General features: G+C 34.2%; 1 protein-coding gene across 3 annotated transcripts; it reads left to right on the top strand.

Annotated features, from left to right (window-relative positions):
- The first annotated feature begins 1,037 nt into the window (after positions 1 to 1,037).
- LOC145140891 (S-adenosyl-L-methionine-dependent methyltransferases superfamily protein) lies at positions 1,038 to 4,302 on the top strand. 3 transcript variants are annotated; one of them, XM_079074277.1, is made up of 11 exons: positions 1,038 to 1,449; positions 1,589 to 1,684; positions 2,264 to 2,347; positions 2,437 to 2,511; positions 2,602 to 2,682; positions 2,788 to 2,927; positions 3,014 to 3,166; positions 3,239 to 3,425; positions 3,513 to 3,596; positions 3,699 to 3,908; positions 4,011 to 4,302. In XM_079074277.1, exons 1-11 carry the CDS (start codon positions 1,318 to 1,320, stop codon positions 4,197 to 4,199), a joined length of 1,431 nt encoding a protein of 476 aa, XP_078930403.1. In that variant the 5' UTR covers positions 1,038 to 1,317; the 3' UTR covers positions 4,200 to 4,302. The 3 variants fall into 3 exon arrangements, with proteins under 3 accessions (XP_078930403.1, XP_078930402.1, XP_078930404.1); XM_079074276.1 differs by having other exon boundaries at positions 3,011 to 3,166; XM_079074278.1 differs by lacking the exon at positions 4,011 to 4,302 and having other exon boundaries at positions 3,011 to 3,166; positions 3,721 to 3,857.
- The last annotated feature ends 13,550 nt before the right edge of the window (positions 4,303 to 17,852 follow it).

The following is a 17,852-nucleotide window of genomic DNA, read 5'->3' as shown; positions in this document are numbered from 1 at the left end:
TTGAGTTTTAATTAAAACTGATATTCCTAAATTAAAGGGATATTAATTGATTTATATATTTACCATAATTAATTAAATGTAAGATTACATATTTACCCTTTTGAAATGATTGACCTACATTGATGCATACAATAACACAATAAATACTTTAAACACCTGAACCTATCTCTCTCTCTCTCTCTCTCTCTATATATATATATATATATATATATATATATATATATATATATATATATATATATAGTTTATTAGCGATTCACCACCATTAAAAGCTATTTTTATGAGGAAAAAAAAACTATTTTGGATTATAACCTCTAATCTACTCTAATAAATGAAAATCATTTTGCCACATGTCACACTCTCATTGATTTGACCACATGTCATTTTGTGGTTATTTTCAATTAAATTTTTTCCGCATGGCATTTTGTGATTTTTCTATTTTATTAAATTTTATATAATATTTAAATGTATTAATTGTAATAAATCTACTTTAATAAATGAAAATCATTTTGCCACATGTCACACTCTCATTGATTTGACCATATATCATTTTGTGGTTATTTTCAATTAAATTTTTTCCACATGACATTTTGTGATTTTTCTATTTTATTAAATTCTATATAATATTTAAATGTATTAATTGTAATAAATATAATAATAAATGCATATCAATATCATTAATTGATATTTCTTCTAATTTAAAAATTTAAAAATTAAAATCTCATTAGTTTCCTATGTTTATTTATCTAAATTGTTAGTTTAAATTTTAAAAAAGAAAAAAAACATTTTAATTTTAATAATTCAATATTTTTCTATTTTTTCTTATAAATTTAAATTTCTCAAAATATAAGAATATCATATTAAAATTTTCTTTTAAATGAACTCATGTAATACATGGGTTTTACACATAGTAAACTAATAAACTCCTTCCCCAAACATCCGATTAAAATACAACTATGTTTTTTTTAGAAAAAAAAAATATTTTTATTTATATATTTGTCCGAATATATTTTTAATAATTAAAATTTGGTGTAACAGTAGTCTTAAAATTACGCCGACATTCTAACCTCAGTCCCTCAGGCACTCACAGTTCAATCGATTCGCCGGTCATCGCCGGTGTTCTGCCACCGGTTATCCCTCTTCCAAGACTCCAACTGTCCAAGTTCCAAGCGATTATAAATTTATAGGAGGAAGTAAAGGTAAGTTGTTCAATCTGCATCTTTAATGTCGATTTTCCAAGTTTACTGTTCCACTGACTGAGGGTAGTATTACAACCGTCGTCGTCCCTGCAAGCTGGTCTACCTTGTACATTTGACGATGACATCCAATGGAAATTGCAAGTACTCATGCGCTACTGCTACTGAAACCCTAGAATGGATTCGCGCCAGTATTGATTTTATAAACCCGTATAGCTTTTTCTGGGAATCTCATGTCGTCAATTTCCTCACGGTAATAACTACACGCAATTAAACAACAAATCCTATGGAACTTTATGACATGTTGTTCGATTAATATAAAAGCTTGATGTTCAAATTTCTAAACGCCATTCCCCTAAACCTTGAATAATCATTTTATAACTGAATAACAGCATGAACTATGGAAAGCTGTTGATAAAGAATGGATTGATTGCTTGAGGAAAGAACCCGTTGAGTATCTTGTTCAAATTCCTTCTGGCTTTGTGCAGGTACATTTAAATTGTGTAGTTATATGTTACTAGAAGGATATTAACACTCACACACAATACACACATAGACAGAACAGTGTTATATAGCCTCTGATATGCCTTTTACGTTTTACGGGTCAGGTAAGAGGTTGGGTCAGACTGTTTGATACCACAATTAGAAGCCTCAGTCTTATAGCCTTTACTATGCCGATATGCCTTTTACCGAGTCAAATAAGAGGTTGGGTCTGAGGCCTTGACAATCAGATATGAGTTAATCAACAATTATCAAACAATTGAATCGGAACTGATTGTGTCAAGGCCTGATTGAGTCAGACCCAACCTACTTCTTATCTGACCCAGTAAGAGACATATTAGAGGCTATAGAACCGAATCAGATGCTTCTAATTGTGGTATCAAACAGTCTAAGTCTGGCCGAGTCATACCAGTCTCTTACCAAACCCAGTAAAAGGCATATCAAACAACCCCTTACCTTAGAACAAAAGCACTAACTAATTGTGTTTTGTTTAAGCTGAATTAAGATTTCAAAAGTCTAGCTCCAGTATTGGCACTTATGTGCTCCTTTTCGACATATGATACCAGGATCACTGGCCTTCATCATTAAAAAAGTTCATCACTACCTCAAGCTCTCTTGCATTTCCTCGTGAACAGGCAGATTTGGAAAAGGTATTTTAGTATTATAATAATATAATTCCTTTTTTTTTAATGATACTGTTGAAAAGTGGGAATATGAGGAAGTAATATTTTTCTGGCAGGTACTACCAAATATGCAGGTGGCTTTGCTAAATGCTGTTATAACCCAAGGCATGAATCCGAAGAAAAAACATGAAGTAAGTAATAAATAGTAAATACATATCCTTTTTTTATATATATTTTAGTGTTATGGAGGATTAATATTCTTTGTGTATATATAAACACAGATAGAGGCTCTTGCGGGTGTTGTTAGTTCAGTAGCACGAGATGTTGAAACTAATACAGTAATTGATGTAGGTGCAGGCCAGGTGAATGTGAATCCCATTTTTTCATCTTGGAACAGAAACTAACATTTTATATGCTCTATTATGTAGATATCCGATGTTTGTCTGACTTTGACTTTGACTTTTTAGGGTTATCTTGCACAAGTACTCTCCTTTGAGTACCAGCTGTCTGTAATTGCAGTCGACTCCTCTTCTCATCATGGAACAATCACTCATACACGCGCACAACGCATTAAGAAACATTATGATGCCAGAAAGCACAAATCTAGGTATTTAATTTTAATAATATATATTTAGTTGTTGTAATGTAATGATGTGAAATTTGGGCATTTTACAACTTGTGTAAGTTTAGTAGGAAAATGCCCAAGACAGTGACATGTTGTGTCCTCTCTTCAGACATGCTGAAAGGTTTGCTTGCTGAACAAGATACACACATTGACATGTGTTGTTCTTCAGTGCTTCTCACCGGTCTTCACGCTTGTGGGGATCTCTCTGTAACAATGCTGAGGTAAGCAAGCAGTCAGTCAGACATTTTCCACATATCACTTTTAATTTTCTAGTTATGTTTGTTCTTTTAAAGGACATTTTTGGAGTGCGAACAAGTGAAAGCAGTAGTTAGCATTGGATGCTGTTATAACTTGCTATCAGAGGAAGAGGAAGAAACGAAAGATGATGATGGTATGTGTGGTTTTGGTTTTCCTCTCAGTAGAGGTGTTAAATCAAGTGGCTTACATCTCAGGAGAAATGCACGTGATCTTGCTTGTCAGGTATATATATCTAAAAATGAACTTTATCCCATTTGATAAAAAAAAATTGTTTTGGATTTATGGAATTGTTTGATACTACTAACGTAGAGTGCGGATAGATGGAGAGGTCTAGGGAAAGATGAGAGTCTCCATAATTTTGAGATGCATGCTTTCCGTGCTGCCTTCCAGATGGTATATACTATAAACTTACTTTTATATATATATATATATACACACACATCAGTTGTATCTATATATACATAGTGATGTGTGTGTGTGTATATATAATTACAGGTGCTTTCAAAATATTTTCCAGAGACTTTGACAACAAGTCCTACAATAGGGCGACAAGGAAAGGCTTTTCGCCGAATCATTACCAACAATGTTGAAGACAGATGTTCACTTTTTGAAAAATTCAGCCAGTCTGCAATGCATCGTCTCAATCTAAACAACAACAAGAATATTGATTTTGCTGGGATTTGGAAGAAAGCTGAACCGTTTTATGTAGGGTTTTTTTTTTTTTTTTTTTTCTTTCTTTCTTAATTTTTTATTTCTTGTATCTATCTATCTGTCTATCTATCTATGATGTATGTGTTGATGTGGCAGGAGGTGATAGGGGCATATTGGTCACTTCGAGCGGCTCTTGGACCCGTATTGGAAACACTCATCCTTCTCGATCGACTCTTGTTCCTCCAGGAGCAAGGCGTGGAAGCATTCATGCTACCAATTTTTGATCCTACCCTCTCCCCTAGAAATATCGCTCTCATTGCCACCAAGAACAACAAAAGGCTTTAACTCCACTAAGCTTGACTGTGTTTGGTACGCTAGCTGAAAAACTAATTTATCAATCAACTATCTCAAATAGCTTATCAAAGAGCTGCCTTATTAGTTACTATAACTTATTTTTGTGGTCTCATCAAACATTAAATTGCAATAAGCTAAAAAAATAAAAATAAATAAATAACCCTTCACATGACTTCTTATGAAGATCTATAGTCATTTAATTATTTTTTAGCAAATATGATTTAAACTCGCTTGATTAACTCTTATAGGTATTTTAGATTTTATGAGACAAGCTGAAGATAGTTTTAAAGTTTAATGTATATTTTGATTATGTTCCAATTACTCGAGGCTTAGAATTTTTCTTGATTAAGATCAAAAGTCTGTTAGAAAGAATTGTTCGAGAAGGCTCAACTTAACTCAACACTTTAAAATGGAGCTCTACTTTATTTGTATCTCTAAAAAAACATACATACAGCCACAGCCATTGAGGCATATATATATATTTTCTTAAGATTCAAACTCGCACCTGGACAACAAAACAAGTTTAAATCTGAATCGTTCAATTTCAAAATGTGATTTCGTGAATATCTTTATTTTTAGATAAAAACAAAGCTAATCCAAACTTGAAACCAATAATATTTAAATTCATGACGATTGTAGACAAAACTATAAAAATGCTCCTTATGATTTGCAAACTTCTTTAGCTAAGTTTGTAATAGTTCCAACTTTCAAAAATGATTGATATTTAAGGGTTTCATTGTGAATTTGATCGCTAAGTACACTGATTTAGTGGTAGTTGTGTGACTAGTGTATAACATAGATTTATTTTTTTTAAAAAAAGTTAAATATAAAAGTCTAAACATTTTAGAATTTAGAACTTATAAGAAAAAAATAAAAAAAGTATTGATTTATTGAAATTGAAATGCTCGTTCTCTTTTAAATTTAAACAGATAGTTTAGATAAATAAATAAAGGAAATAATTGGATTTCAATTTAGAAATTTTAAAATTAAAAGTCTGCATTAGTGAATATGTTATCCATTTATTGGTATATTTTATAATTATTACATTGAAATTTAATAAAATGGAAAAAACCATAAAATGACATGTGAATATAATTTAATTTAAATGACCATAAAATGACATGTAGCAAAATGAATAGGAAAATGACATGTGGCAAATGATTTTTATTTATTAGAGTAAGACGTTAAGTCTATTAAATTGTCATTTTAATCTTATTAGATTTTTTTTTCGATTTTTATTTTTTATAACTATTATTAAACTTATGTGTATTTTACTCTCCCGTTCGTTAACCTACCACCTCACCCCACTTGACGCTAGGTCGCATTTCTTCCGACCATTCTTCCCTTCCGACGACATTCATCTCTCTAGTCAGATATTAAGATTCTGATCAATTTACGTGCATCCATATTTCGAACAAGAAAAACATACCATCAATACAATCCCCGCCACCAAAATCACTACCACCACCATTTTAACCATTTTTGTGTTTTCCTTCTAGAAGATAAAACTTTTCCTCAGAACCTGATTCAAATAAGTGTCGAATTTTGCTACAACATAAGCAATATAATTGAACCACCTCATATACATTTTAATTTCACAAAACCAAGCAAAAACTATAGAATTTCAGCAATTGGCAATGAATTCGATTCAACTATCACTGGAAATAATCCACCAATACACTTAGTTTCATGACAAGGGAGCGATCAAGGAAACACCAACTCTATAAAGTCAAAAATATTGAGACGAAATTAGGGGTTAGATCGAACGATACCTGTGGAGACAATGCTTTGATCATCGACATCAAGGAAAAACATGAATTAGGGGAACACTCTAATATTAACCATATAAATAGAAAGAGAAGGAAGGAAAAAAGTAAATATGTAAATAGATGAGGGAGAGACTTGTGTGTGAGTTATGCGTTATGAGAAGGGCCTACATCAGCTGAGAATTAATGACCACAGAGGGAAAAAGAATTGGTTGCAGAGAAGTGGAGATCAGCAGTCTCCGACGTTGAGTTTTTTTTTCTTCCTCCCGTTCAATGTTTACGATGAAGGTGGAGTGAGAGATATTTTGCCTTCTTTCAGAAGCGATGGTGACTTCATTCATGGGATATGATGGTGGTGGAGGTAGTTTGGTGGACGATTTATATATTTTGAAACACATCCAAGGGTATTGGGATATGAGAGAGGGGGGGGGGGGGAAGATGGAGAGTACAATGACGTGGTATTCCTCTCGGGGATGTATGGGTGGTGTGTCTACCAGTGGGTTGGCATGAGGGTTGACATGGAGAATGGTGGTGAATAAGGCTACACCGTCAAAGAAGGTAGACGTAGATGATGGGTGGGTCGCCAGAGAAGAAGAATATGCGGGTGGTGGAGATGGAGTGTAGTGGTGGTAAAGACGTTGTCCAATAACCTTAAGGAGAAATAATGTGGTTTTAATCTAAGGGATGGGGGTGAGATGGGGTTTAGGGTAAAATGTTTTCTTTTAATGTGTATAAAATATTAATAAGAGACAAATAATTGTAATAATAATAATAATTATAATAATAATAATAATAATAATAATAGAAAATAAGGGTAAAACTGTAATTTGCTAAGAACTTGATAAATTTTAGTTAATGTTAACTTTAAGGATCAAATCGACAATGAAATCCATATACAAGACATATTTTTGCAAGTTGAAACTATTTTGGACCTTAGCCAAAGAAAATGTGCAAACAACACGGACCATTTTTTACTGTTTTATCATGATTCTATTTTGAAGTGTTTAATTCCTAGTCATTAAACAATAGATCACTTTAATAGTATTTATTGAACATTTTAAGTGATATATTTGTTACCTCTAATATATTTGTTTTACCCCTGTTAAATATTTATAAGATATAGTACATCAATCCCACTTTAATTTCACAAATTGAATCCTAGAGTTGCAAACAAGTTCAACTTTTATATATCAAGCAATCAGAGCTTGTTCGATATAAAGATGAGCTCAAAATATTGCAAGTCGTACTCAAACTTATAAATCCCAATAACATTTTTTCTACATTACAAAATATATACATCGGTTTAAATGTTAATGCTTGCCTAATAATTACATAAAGTACATAGTTACCTAAAACTCGTCCTAGTAGAATAACTTTGTCTCGTTGCTTAAACTTGCCCAATTATATCGATCTATTATATCTATTTGGATATACTCTTTCATCAAATGATGAATGGATAATTGTAGAGCAATGGTCTCATGGAAATAACTTACAAAACAAAAAGTTTGGTAACATATTTATATGATTAAGTTCAATGTAAATAAAAATGAAAGAATTTTAACTTACTCATTTTCCCAAACTCGAATACATAAATGATGGGGAAGATTTTATACCATATGATTAGTGACATAGTAATTAAACACCTATTGTACCAACACGTGAAACAAATGGCGGGGAAGATTATGTACCATATGATGAAAATGTGGGGCTAGATGAAGAGGGAAATAGATTACGAGACAATGGGATTGATGATGACTACGTCTAAATTAAGTTCAACCACTTTTAAGAGACCAAATTCCTCAATTTTCCTTACGTTTTCTTCACCAAGTATGGAGGACTTATGTCTCTATATGGTTCTTGGTGAACTTATTATTATCCTTTATATATGGGTGATCAGTATTGAGGAGTCTTCTTTGACAACAAAACCATGACATCTTCTTACCATTTTAATCCTAAAAGCTTGTAAAAATTTCCCACAACATAGACATGCTAACTTCCCTATTGTTTCCCAACCCGATAACATTCCATGCGTCGAAAAACCAATAATTGTCCACATCAAAGCAACTATTAATTGAAAAGTTTGTCTCAACGAAACATTATAACTTAAGTCACATTCTTCCTATAATTGTTTCGGTTCTACAACAACCGGTTGAAGGAAAACATCTAGTTTTTCTTAGGGTTAGTAGGTCCGAACACAGTTACATTAAAAAACATGTAAGGATCTTTCATACACATATATGGTGGCAAATTATAAGGTGTTATAATAATAGACCAAGATGAATTTTGTTATTATTGGGCTCCATCGGGTTGAAACCCACATATACATAGGCCTAACCTAACATTATGTCTTTCGACTGAAATGAATGATGACTAATATTTATAAGCTTCAAAATTGGATGGATGATACATTACCCAACATCATGACCATGATTCTCAGTGTGTCATCGCATGGAAGCGGATGTTGCTTGTGAAGCATACAACCTTTTTAAACTTGGAGTCAAGGAAAAATAATGCATTCCAGTGAAATTTATATGCGAATGTTTGGACAAACTTTTTGAGTTTTTGAACATCTACGTGTTGCAAAATTTGCACCGATCAAGATCTTTATCTCCCCTCTGATATGTCATACATCTAAACCTACATTTGTCAATCAATTCCACATGTAACTTTGTTTACTAGAAGCAAACTAAGTGAATATTTTCACGCCATATACGAAAATATAAGAGATGTGATTGTGGTATTTCATACGTCTATTTCCTATTTGTATTGCTCATTTTATAATATCTGCATGTATATATTAAAATATATTCATGAAAAAAACCAATGTACGTCATTTAAGAAACACTTAACGGAGCATTATAGATGGTAACTACCTCAAGGACACTAATGAAAGTTTTGAAAACTACAAGGACTTGTCATATCAAAAAATTAAACTAAAAATGCAGATTAGGGAAACCCTAGGGATCAAATTGTAATTGACTCTAATTTATCAAGGGATATCCAATAGGATAATAAGTTGGAATAACGAAAGCATATTCCGGGTCAGATTTGACGTCTTTAAGCCCTAAACATTGATATTTTGTTAGAGGATTGGGTGTGGGCAATAAGGTGCAACATCAAGGTGTGCCATCTCACTTGCCACATAAGCAAATGGTGTTATAACACCAAGTGGGGAAATGGACAACAAGATGCAACACCAACTTTTAGAAAATAAATATTTTTATTTTTGTATTTTTGGCTGTTTATAAAGCAAATTCAAGCATTCGGGCAACAAGATTTTTGGCCGTTTCATCTCGTTTCCGTGGCCACGAGAAGTGAACGACGAGAAGCAACGAGTTGGGGGGGGGGGGGTGTTCCCCCCGTTACGACGCCGTCGAGCTGCGCCACGTCACCGGCGTTTCATCTCGTTTGGACCCATACCGTGTGGTCTTAGTTGTTCCACTTTGTGTTATATAACGGGATGCACATTTTTATTGTAAACTAGTTTATAAGCTGTGGCAATTACATTTACAAAATTAATTAAATTTTTATAATAAAAATTTATAATTATTAATCAATTATTTTAAATAAGTCATTTTAAATAAATTATTAATTAAGAGATATATCAAATTTATAAAGTTATTATAACTTCAAATTTAATATATAATTAGAAAATGTAAAATTGAATTTTGAAATGAGTTGTTTAATATATCCAGGGCCGGCCCAAGCCCAGGGCATCAAATTCTAGTGGGGCAACAATTTTTAAAAGCCTATTATTGTATATTGGGCCACATTTATTCAGTTAGTCCACTAAAACCCACGTCAAAACGTCAGGGGCAGCCGATGGAGACCTAATTAGCGCCAACTATCACTTTCGCATGACTCTTCGATCTAAAACACACGCATAATAATTGAAGATGAAGAACACGAGGCGTCCTTTCTGGAGAATGGAGATGGATCGTGGATCGATTACTCGATTAGAATTTAAAATCATCTCCTTTATCGATCGTTCATCGCTCTCTCGTCCGCTTCAACCTTCTCTCGCCCTCTCTCGACCGCTGCTTCTATGTTATTCTTTCATTCTGAACCGTCCTCTACTACTCTAAATTTGTAATACTTTAGTTATTGCTGTAAATCTGTTGTGTTAAAGTGAAGATTCAAAGGTGCGATATTGTGATTGATTGAATTCGTCCCCTTGAAGTCCTAATCCAGTAAGTTTTTTATATTCTTTCAAATTTCTTGCATAACCTACTTGAATTTTCGAAAATCTAATAGTGATTACTGGTTAAAATTTATGAAATTTCAATTTTCTTATATAGCTTACTGCCTTACTCGAGAAGTGAAATTTCGATCAAGGTTACTGTAGAAGTGAAATTTTGATCAAGGTTGCAGTCTTGTTGATCCTGAACTACACTAAGCTTCATTAATTTTCTAGGTAATTTTTTTCTTCTGTTTCTTGTAACTGCTCTGATTTATGATCGAAGTAACTTTGATTGTTTTTATATAATCTGAATTAAGTTAAGTCAATTTCTGAAAATCTGATATATAGTGATATGTGAATTCTTATTTTGATTTTTCTGATTCTGAATGACTGGATGTATATAGTATGCTAAAGTGATAAGTTTTTTTAATTCTGATTTTTGAAAATCTGATATGTAAATGTTGATTTCAAAATTCTTATATTAAAAACTGATGTAATTTTTTTTTCTGAATAATGATATGGTTTTCTGAAATCCAAATAATCTGTTGTATATAATCAGAAATTAAATTTTGATATGTAAATTATGATGTTGAAAAAGCTATGTGTTTTTGATTTTTGAATAATATGCTGTTAATTTAATTTCTGAAAATCTAAAGGATACTATTTTTTTTGTTTAGGTTGGCATATAAGATTTTGTTGACAGTACCGGTCACGGTTGCTTTCGCGGAAAAAAGTTTTTCAAAATTGAAGTTATTGAAATCATATCTTCAAAGAATCAAAGTACCATGACTCAAGAAAGATTAAATAGATCAGCAAATTTGATAATTGAAAGTTAATTCCTACGAAATCTTGATTATGATAAAATAATAGATGTTTTTGCATCAAAAAATGCAAGGAGGCATCGTTTTAGATGAATTTTATGTATACTTTTGTTTGTATAACATTGTTTTGGTTTGACAATAAAATTTATTTCATTTTTGCTATTTTTTTAAAAAATAAATAAAGGCATTAATTTAGAATCTCGCCCCGAGCATTGAAAATCAATGGACCGGCCCTGAATATATCTACAAGACACATGACATAATATTAATGAGGAGTTGTATTATAATGACTTTTGGCAAAAAAAAAAGTTAAAACTACTCATTTATTAGAATAGGGATAGGGATTGGATATGACAAATATAATATAAACTTTTATCAAATAATCAAATCTAGAATTTCTAATTTGATGTCTTTTTCACGGTCACAATAAAAATATTAATTTTATACGACTATAATGAATAAAATAATTGAATGTGGATTCATCTTAACAAATCCATTTAGCCCATAATTTTATTTGAATTTTTTTTTTTCTTAACAACAGACATCCACTAATCATTTGTTGAACGCATATTGTGTGTGCATTTGTATTCCTTTTCTGTAAAGCGGAAGCGCATAAATTAGATCAAATTTATAATTTTTCTAAAAAACCATCCGATTAGGAATTTTAAATATACGGTTTTATAAAATTCGAATCGGATTTATCCTATCTGGTCGGATATGGATTGGACTTTCCACTAATTTATAATCAGATTTTTGTTATTAGTGTTAGAACTTTTTCTAGAAATGTTCCATTTGGCTTGTTTGTTTTCTTTTGGATTCATTCCAAATAGTTTCAGTATTCCAAGTATCATCCTTTTGAGAGGACTTTTTTATGTCACACGAGCGTATTTTGTCTTTTCAATTGTCTCTCACATGCTATGCATTACCGTCATATTAGAAACCAAGCTTTTTTACCAGCTATATCTTCATATATTCACAAGTTCTAGCAATTTGCTAAAACTTAAAAAACAAATCAATTACAAATGGGCAATTAAGCAACCATTCCAAACTAAATCGCAGTTCCGGTATCTCCATATACACCACCTGGATGTCATTAGTATAACTTCTAGTTTTAACTTCCTTACACTATACCCATGACGATTATCAATCCAAGAAAATCATTCCTTAATCGAAGTAGAAGTCGCCATAGGTAACAATTGTATAGATTTAATAAGATGGACCCAACATGTATCACCTTCCGATACGAACCTCCATCTCTATTTATGTAATAAAAAGTTATTAAAATCCGAAAGAGTACCAACCCCAATGACACCTTTTCATAACTTGCCACCACCTAAACTTTCTATATTTCACCTCCCCAAAAGAAATTAGTATTTCCTAGATTTAACATTTATCATGCCTATTTTGCAATTGCCTATCCATCTACATTCTAATTCATCCAGCTACATAACTCATACAACCTTAATCGAAACGCATCAATGATTTACCATTTCTTTATTTTTCTAACAAATACTATAATCAATGTCGAGGATTACGACATTTAACCAATTAATTAATGCTAGGAGACTGCATGTTGATCTACTTTACTCTACTCCCTTAATGATGTTGAAATACGTCATACAAACTTGAATGCGCAAAATGCTAACTTGGTTTCTTTCTTGTTTTTAGTTTTTTTAAAGAGGGCAATCCTACATTGTTTATGATGGAACTCCATTGTGGTGGGAAGTTCACAAATTTCCGAGTCATCAAAGATGTTGATGGTTAAGTTCGATTTGTGGATTTGCTCGACATAAACGAATTCTCAATTAATGAGTTAGACACGACAATAACATAACTAGGTTACACAATAACCCCCAACAATATACTAACACTTGAAGTTGCCTAAAATTGGCTTGGTTTTTGGATTAAGAACATTTAAGGTGTCGTTTGTTTTTTAAAAAAAACCTCTTCAAACCACTTTTTGCTGCGCGGCGCAGCACACGCGCAACACTTTCCCTCTCGCAACAGTTTGTTTTTCAGAAGACTTCAGACTGCAAAACCTCTGCGCGTGTGCTGCGTGGCGCAGCACTTGACTTGCCTCTTCAGCTTTCAATTTTTTGAAGTGTTTTTTTAAAATTTGGTATAACTTATTTTTTTTAAAACTTTTTTTTAACTTTTATTTACGGATTTGATACAATTTTTTGTTATAGTTTCCACAAATTTTTTTAACTTGATTTAAAAAAAAAGCTTTGATTTTTTTAATTTTTTTTACCGTTGCTGTTAATAATATTTTCAGTTTTAGTTCATCTTTTTTAATGTGTGTAATTTTTTACGAACTTTATAGACATCGTTTGCAATACTTTCTTAATTTTTTTTATTATTTTCTTTTTTATGTTTTTTAAAATTAGTTTTTTTTCTAGAATAAAGCTGTTAGCTTCTTTTATATTTTTGTAAGTTTTTTTTTAAGTTTTATATTTTTGTTTTTTTACATGTTCTTTTTAGTACTCTTTCAATGTTTTAAGACTAGAATTATTAAAATTTCGGTGTTGAGAACTATTTTAGGTTTATAAAATTAGTTTATTTAAATTTCAGTTTACTGCAGCAGTTTGCAGATATTAAAAAACAAACATGCTTCTTATTATGGGCTGTAGCCGTTTGTTCCACCTCTTCTGCTACAAAGGATTTCAGAGGTGGTCCGCAGACTTTATGAATTTTCGCTTCGAAAAAGCAAACAACACCTAAGTTAACGGTGATGATGTTGGAAATAGGTATCCAATGTCATAACTAATTGGTATAACTTTGAGAATAATAACAAAATCTTTCTAGGATTGCCCTCATGAGCTAAAATAGTTGGAAAAAGATTTAAGAGAGTAAGACAAATAGTTTATTAAATTATTACAGGTTAATAAATTAATTAGAAACTAGTTAAAATTAATTTTGAATTAACTGAAATTAATTAGAATTAATCAGGATTTATATAAAGGTATAGGGACTGAATGTTAATTGTTTAATAGTTGAGCAAAATGAACATTTTGGAAAGCCTAAGAGGGTGGACGGTTTTGGAGAGGCTCTAGGAGTGTCTGAAATCGATCCAGCTAATAAATAAGGAATAATTTAAATTAGGATTAAATTTGAATATTTATTTAATTCAAATTAGTTTTATCTGCAAGATACCTTAGTTATATAAATACCTATCTAACCTTCATAAAACCCGATCCTACCTCCTGTAGATTGAGAAATTCAGTTTTTGCTATCTCTGAAACATCCCAAAAATACAATCTGAAAATTTCGTTTTAAATCAGTAATAAAACCATAGTCATCATACGTCATAGAAAAATCACAACAATGTATCTCAAAATACTGTAACAACTGTCATGTATATCAGAGTATAAACATCCCAGGCTGAACAAATGGTGTGTGCACTGCAATCTTCCCGAACTCCTCTTTTGAAAACTGGGTACCTGAAACCAAAACTGAAAACTGTAAGCACGAAGCTTAGTGAGTCTCCCCAAACTACCACATACCATACAATAACACATACTGGGCTTTGCCCACTGCATCGGTCCCCGCCCGGCATCGGACCGAAGTCCGGAATAACTTGGGCCCCGCCCACTGCATCGGGCCCCGCCCGGCATCGGACCGAAGTCCGGAATAACTTGGGCCCCGCCCGACATCAGACCGAAGTCCGGAATAACTTGGGCCCCGCCCACTGCATCAGACCGAAGTCCGGAATGTACTGAACATAACAAAACATAAACATATAACATAATCATATATACTGCATCGGGCTTGCCCGACATCGGACCGAAGCCCGGAACATATAACACATAACACAAACATGCATGAATCACAAAGACATCAAACATACATAACTACTTCTCGGGATTTCCCCGGCATCGGACCGAAGTCCGGAACACATAACATATAACATGTAAGCTAAATCACTGCATCGGGCCCCGCCCGGCATCGGACCGAAGTCCGGAAACATACTATCTGCATCGGGCTAACCCCGATATCCTACACTACTAAACGGGCCGACATTGGTGCCTTAAACCCGTTCCTACTGAAAGAGAACTCACCTCACACTGCTGAAGTCCCGCTGACCAAACCATAGCTGCTGGATGACAGATTCCCGATCTGTCAATATCAAAATAACACCCAATTAATAATTGGGTTCCAACTCATAACCATAAGTCCATACTTGGGTAAAAGACTACTTTACCCCTATCTTAGCTTGACTCAAGCCCAAGGCCCAATCCAAAGGCCCGATCCAAAGGCCCAAAAGTCTAATAATGGACCAAAGCCCAACTATGGCCCAATTTTCTAAATTGGGCCCATACCTCTACATGGACTTCCCTTAAGGCCCAATCGTCCAGTCGAGTCCAACATGTCTCATTCTAAGGGTCCAATATCATACAACCATCTAGGCCCAAACTATGGCCCATCTATGGCCCAATTTTCCACATTGGGCCCAAAACCTCCTATAGGCCTTACCCTAAGGCCCATTAAATTGTTCTAGTCCATTTGCTTGTTCTTGGATGGCCCAACACAAAGCCCAAGTGAAATTAGGGTTTCACATGAAATGATGATTAGGGTTAAGTGTTTCTCACTTAACCCATTAAGGACTTAATCCATTAAGTCCATCACTCTACTGGATAATTCATATGATGTAGTTGGGCTTAACACACAATCCAATCTCAATGGCCCAAAAGTGGGTCCAATAAGTCTAAGGCCCAATTACTCCCAATTAGGGTTTTCTAAACCCTAATTAGGGTTTTCCACCCAACATGGCCCAGTAGGCCCAAAACTAATCCTTAAGCCTATTAGGGTTTCATTTGGTCAATTAGGGTTTGCTAGTGGGGCACCACCCACTACTAGGGATGAGATTTAAAACCGGAAAACCGGACCGGAACCGGAATCAGACCGGAACAGGAACCGTTAGAACCGGAATATGTAAATCCGGTCCGGGTCCCGGGTTTAAAGAATGGCTCTATCTGGGTTCTGGGTTTCGGGTCCTTCGGGTCCGGGTAAACCGGGTTTAAGAACCGAAACCGTGTTAGGAACCGGAACCGGTTTTAGGGGCCTGAACCGGTTTCTACGAAAAATTTAAAACATGCATATCTCATTCGTTTGAAGTCGGATTGGCATTAAGTTTTTTCCATAGTATAGTTTATAATTTTAACATGATTTTAGACTATAATTTTGTCATTTTTGGGTTTATATTCATTGACTTATAGTCTCTCAAAGTCGGGATATCAAAGCTGAAAATTTTATGTTTTTCAGCTTTTTTTTTTGTATTCTGTGATAGTTTTAAAACATGCATATCTCATTCGTTTAAAGTCGGATTAGCATGAAGTTTTTTCCATAGTATAGTTTGTAGTTTGTACATGATTTTAGATTATAATATTGTCATTTTGGGGTTTATATTCATTGACTTATAGTCTCTCAAAGTCGGGATATCAAAGTTGGAAATTTTATGTTTTTCAGCTTTTTTTATGTTAGGTGATAGTTTTAAAACATGCATATCTCATTCGTTTGAAGTCGGATTGGCATGAGGTTTTTTCCAGAGGGTAGTTTATAATTTGTACATGATTTTAGACTATAATTTTGTTATTTTTGGGTGTTTATTCAGTGACTTATAGTCTCTCAAAGTCAGGATATCAAAGCTAAAAATTTTATGTTTTTCAGCTTTCTTTGTATTTTATGATAGATTTAAAACATGCATATCTAATTCGTTTGAAGTCGGAATAGGATGTGTTTTTTTCCAAAGTGTAGTATAGAGTTTTTACATGATTTTAGATTATAATTTTGTCATTTTTGGTTTCATATTCATTGATTTATAGTCTCCCAAAGTTGGGATATCAAAGCTGCGAATTTTCTTTTTTTTTTCTCAGCTTTATTTTTGTATTTTGTGAAAATTTAAAACATGCATTCGACCCACTTTACCCGGTTTCCCGGGTTTTTCGGTTTTAGAACCACTTTACCCGGTTCCATTCGACCCACTTTGATATTTCCGGGTTTTCCGGTTCTAGACCCACTTTACCCGGTAACGTACCCGGAACCGAACCGGAACCGGTTCCTATATATCGGTCCGGTTTCCGGTCCTAAAAAATCTCGTTAACCGGTTCCCGGGTTTTCCGGGTCTGGGTCTACCGGTCCGGGTTTGGACCCACTCTCATCCCTACCCACTACCACCTCGGGTAGTGGTGGTCAATGGCGGCACATGGCGGCGGCCACCACCTTACGGTGGTGGTTTTGAGTTTCTTTTTATTATTCATCTTGCTAATTACAATTAGCAGCGCTTAATTCAAAATAACCACACACATACTAACTAATCATAACACACGCACCCAACCACCCTAGTGGTGGCCGGTGGTGGCTCGTGGCGGCAGTGGCATTTCCTGGCCAAATAAAACACACCACACAAACTCAACGGAAAATACACCCACCCACGCTATAATCTTGCAAGCAACTCCAGCCACCCCTTGGTGGCCCACAGCGGCGACAACAAGGTTCTCGGATGGCAGTGGCGGCGGCCACAACTGCTTCACGAAGGCAGCCACAACCTCACGGTGGTGGCAGTGGTTTCCTTTTTGCTTCCAACACGCAGCAACACAACACACGAGCATACAACTCTCGAGCCGATGACACTTCATCTTCAACGGAACTACAGCAACAGCGTCATCGGATGGTGGTGGTGGCAGATCGCAGTTGACGGCGGAACAGGAGGGAAGGCGAAAAGGATGACGATACCAAGCCACGACGTCAGCAGCAACGACGGACGGCGGGACATCGGGACGAATTCCGAAGCGGGCGGCGGTCACAGGCCATCTCTGGCCGTACACGACATAACAGACGACATCAGGTGGCGGAATGGTGGCCTTCGCGGATGAGGCAG

The sequence above is a fragment of the Lactuca virosa genome, chromosome 9 (genome assembly GCF_052849685.1).
Source record: "Lactuca virosa cultivar CGN04683 chromosome 9, Lactuca_virosa_CGN04683_v6, whole genome shotgun sequence".
Taxonomy (NCBI): Eukaryota; Viridiplantae; Streptophyta; class Magnoliopsida; order Asterales; family Asteraceae; genus Lactuca; species Lactuca virosa.
This window is presented reverse-complemented; position numbering and strand designations above follow the sequence as displayed.